Below are 4,454 nucleotides of genomic sequence, written 5' to 3' on the forward strand. Positions count from 1 at the left end.
GGCGGCGCCCCGCCCCGCCCTTCTCCACCTCCCGTCGTCGCCTATTGGTGGAACGCGACGAAGCGACGATCGCCGATTGGCCCGGCCGCCGCGAGCGTTCTGACGCTTTGCTTCCCCTCTCCCCCCACCCCGCACCACAGGCTGAAGGGAGCAGCGTGACGCACCGGTTGGGAATTTGAACGAGACCGGAAGGGGCGGGACTTCCGGCGCGCGCCACCTCCCTCCGGCGCGACGGGGTGGCCTGGGCCTGGCGGAGGGGAGCGGCCTCCCCCGAGATCCCCCCGGGCAGGGGCAAAAGTCACCACTTTGACGGCTTTTCCAAGAGCAGTTACCAAAAAAATATCTTTATTAATAACAGAAAGTGTCCGCACGCTGTGTATGTCATTAGCATTCGAACTCCTACAGGCCTGACTGACCACCGTTTCGCACCCGCCCCGTCCTCCTTCTGGAACCCTCCTGAGAGGATTTTGTTCCACAGCTATAAGCGCAGCAGCCGTCAGTGAGCGACTTTGCAGTACAAGGTCCTCTTTATAACATGTATCTGCAGGCTCTTTTAATATCAATAGTGGTGTACGATACGTGAAAATATCCCCTCTGGTTCTTTTCCATCTCCCAGGGCAGCAAGGAAGCCTTCTTGTCTCCTCCGCTGGGCTAAGGCAGCTAGGGACTTGAACGTCTTCGGCTCATAAATAGCCAAATCGGCAATCATTTTCCTATTCAGCTCCACCTGGGACTAAATGCAAGAAAATTTGTTGGTTAAGTATTATAATTTTTAGGAACAACAGTGCAATGCTTAATGGTTACCTGAGGTCTTAAGGCAAATTACCTTTTTTCTACAGTCATCAATTTTGGAACCCTTAGTCAGAGAACTGTCAAACATGACTACCCAGCCATGGATGTCTCATTAAGACACTGTATAAAATTTGTTCTACTGACTTTCTCAGTCTTTCAGGTAGAAACCAAGAACTGAAGAAGAATCCCTTATTTCATGGAAGGCCACAAGTTACAGGTTAATCTATGGCATTTGTTTCAGTTCTTAGACATATTCAGGTTTACTTGTTATGCTAGAAGCTGCTTGCTATCTTAAAATTTGTGCTTGAGTAGCGGAATAAAGACTGCGGGATCAAATACTCTTAAAAAGGCTAGATATTGCACAGTTAACTGCATATTTCCAGGGGGAGGTATTCCATAAAACAGTTTTCTTCTTTTGGATCTTTTAACAGAGAACCTTACAAAAATATACTGCTCTGAGACAAGAATCAGAGGGACAGGCATCTTGAGAGAAGAAAAAAAGAAAAATGAGTTAGCTTTTAGACAGTGCTTGATTCTTTCAGTTACAGTATGATAAGAGTAACCAGGAGAAGGAGTGTATGAATTTCAGAAACTGTATTACTTTACATGAAACATGTCAGAAAACCTAGAAAGTTACCTACTTATTTGAAACATAGATAAAATGTTTTTAAATATGCTATAAATTTATACGTAGTTCCACTTTAAGAAGTGGAAACACTACCTTTTTATTACGATCACAGCCAAGAGAAACAAGATTTAATTTTACAGTTCCAGTATAAGCAAATTAAAACCAATTCGCCGGCATGTTTAGGAACAAAGAGCAATGGCACCAACTCTCTGCACTGTCCATGCTCACTGAAATACAAAGCTAGTTGTCAAAGAGCAGAGATTTCTTATGGTTGTTCTTGCTAATCCAAGCTTTGTATTTTTAAATTTCTTGAAGTAAAGGCAGTTGTCACTTAATGCCCACCGTAGCAACAAGCGTGAAAACATTTTACAAGTCTCATTCCTAAGATGCGCAGTAAAAGTTCTGGGGACAGAACAAGGTGTAAAGCAACAATGTTCACCAGGATAAAAGGGGTTAAGCATATAAGGAAGAGGAACAGGTTTAGGGCAGAACTTAGTTCCTGCAGTGAATGAAACTCCTTTCATAAGCAGAAGGCCCTTCATCACTAGAACTAGGAAGCAGAACTGTGTTGGCAGAAGTTCAGTCTGACAGAAGGAGCTTTTCAATCCCTCCACTATGCCCTACGGCCTGCTCAGGCGCCAATTTGGAGGTCCCGACCATTATTCTTCTAAGATTGGCAAGTGGATGCTGCAGCTTCAATTCCTTGCAGTTGCGTTCTCAAGACAGTAACCAGCAACCCTTTGATATGTTTTGTCAGACCACATCTACTTGAAAGATTTCAGAGTTTTAGGAAATTAATTTGCCTGGTACGTCAGAAAACCTCTGTCAGACGTTTTCACCAATCTGCTGATTCAAAGTAATTATTGTTCAAGCAGCATCCTTACCTTAAGCAGATTGCTTATGAAAGCTGGGTATTTCAAACCATGTTCAAGAGAAGCTGCTTCAATCCTAGTGATCCAGAGCTAAAAGGGTAAAAATTAACATACTGGATGATAAAATACTTTAAAAGTAAACCTTTTGTCATGCTGACCTGCTCACACTTAGTAAATATAACATTTTCAGACCTACAGTCTTCTCAGTGCAACATATACGTGTATGAACTTGAGAATGTGGGCTTTTTCAGGCCACACAGGGACTATGCTTAAACTCATATTTTTCAACTACTGGTAAAACATTTTGAGAGACACCCCCCCCCCCCCCCCCCCCAGTAAGGAATACGGCTATTTCAGTTCTGCTCTTCTCCCATTTTCATGTTTATATATAACATTTTGCTCTTTACCGCTCTGAGGAATCTCTTCTTCTCTCTTCTGGCCTTTGTAGACTTTACAAAAGCTCTCCGAACACTTCGTACAGCCAGCTTATAGCAGCGGTTCTTCCTTCCACGAAAATGCTGAAACAGACCCAAGATGTTCTTGTTCAGTTACCTTTAAGGCTGTTAAACACTTCAGTAATACTAATATATGCTTGTTTGCGTTTCACAACTCTTCATAACAAGGATCACAAAATACTTCACAAACATCAGCTAAGCCTTCGGTTGGCATATCATGAAAATATTCTGTCCTTGTTTTACTGTGTGGAAAACCTGAAGCTGAAAAGTTGGAGCAGGCTGAAAAATTTCAGTCTGGCAGGAGGGAGCCAAAACCACACCTCATTTTAGGCTGTGGTTCAAGGGAGAAGGCAACCAGCAAAATCATCTTCAGTGCTTTCAGCCAACCCCCAAACTCATGCATTTATTCTCATTTCCTGAGCTGCCCTCTCAGTTTTGTCAGTACAAATACAGGGATGGGACAGGAGCCTCTGATATCACAGAATCACAGCATGGTGGGGGTTGGAAGGGACCTCCAAAGATCATCCATTCCACCCCCCTGCTAGAGCAGGGTCACCCAGAGCAGGTTGGACAGGACCACATCCAGGCGGGTTTGGAATCTCTCTGGAGAAGGAGACTCCACAGCCTCTCTGAGCAGCCCGTGCCGCCCTCAAAGGACAGAAGTTTTTCTCCGTGTTCAGGCGGAATTCCCCGTGTCCCAGTTTGTGCCCGTTGCCCCTTGTCCTGTCGCTGGGCACCACTGGGAAGAGTCTGGCCCCATCCTCTGGACACCCACACCCACCCTGCAGATATTGATCAGCATTGATGAGATCCCCTCCGTCTTCAAAATGTGTCAAATATGTCAAAAACATTGAAGTTGCCCAAAGAAAAAGCATAATGAAAGAAGTTTACCGGAGCTACCACTGACATCCATCTAACATAAAGTAGGAAGAATCAGAGAAGGAGAAGCCAGTGTTGCGCAGTCAGAGAAATAACTAACTGCTACCAGTACTGCGGGCAGCTTAGGCACTGCACCACCAAGATACCATCACTTATTTCAACATTTTCCACCTCAATACTACAGCAGGACCTACTACCTCCCAAGACGCTACCCGTCCGCCCTTGGAAAAGGTTCTTCCCGAGCCTGGGTATGATGGCTTGAATTTCGGGTTGAAATCATGTTCGGAAGCAGCCTCTTTCACTTTTTAGAATGCACTCGAAGAGGAAGGTTAAAATCTTTTTTTTTTTTTTTTCCCTCCTGCTCCTTTGCCCAGTTTAAAACCCCACAACGACTCCAGTCTCCAGACTGCCCTTCCCGCCCTGCCCGTGCTCCCGCCGCCTTCTCCGTCTACTCCCACCCGTGCCCATGCCGTGACAGGGCACGGACACCGGGCGCCTTTAATCAAACACAGCCTAATTTACACACACCGAGAGAACGCTACATGGACGTGAACCGACTTCTCGGCCCCCGCCCGTTCCTGGGCCCGTCCGCCCCCCGGGGCAGTGCCGGCGGTCACCCGGGCGAGAGGCCCTCCCGCTGCCCAGGCCCGGGGCGGCGGCCGGGGGGAGAGGGGGAGGCACTGCCGCCCCCGCTCCGCGCACTCACCCGCGCGTACTTGAGCACCTCCTGCACCCTCCAGAAGCGGTCAGTCAGGCGGCTGCGGAGCCATCGCGGAGCGCTCAACAGCACCATCTCCGCCACCCTCCGCGGCAACGCGGTCCCTTCCG

The 4,454-nt window shown here is 47.2% G+C and overlaps 1 protein-coding gene across 1 annotated transcript; it reads right to left on the reverse strand.

The window, feature by feature from the left end:
* Positions 1-323: 323 nt before the first annotated feature.
* Positions 324-4,454, reverse strand: MRPL20 (mitochondrial ribosomal protein L20). The gene is made up of 4 exons (XM_082493432.1): positions 4,333-4,454; positions 2,700-2,810; positions 2,305-2,382; positions 324-733 (listed from the first exon to the last, which is right to left on the reverse strand). The coding sequence occupies exons 1-4, from the start codon at positions 4,417-4,419 to the stop codon at positions 560-562; spliced, it is 450 nt and encodes a 149-aa protein (XP_082349558.1). The 5' UTR covers positions 4,420-4,454; the 3' UTR covers positions 324-559.

The sequence above is a fragment of the Vanellus vanellus genome (genome assembly GCF_965231255.1).
Source record: "Vanellus vanellus genome assembly, chromosome: 20".
NCBI classification, from domain to species: domain Eukaryota; kingdom Metazoa; phylum Chordata; class Aves; order Charadriiformes; family Charadriidae; genus Vanellus; species Vanellus vanellus.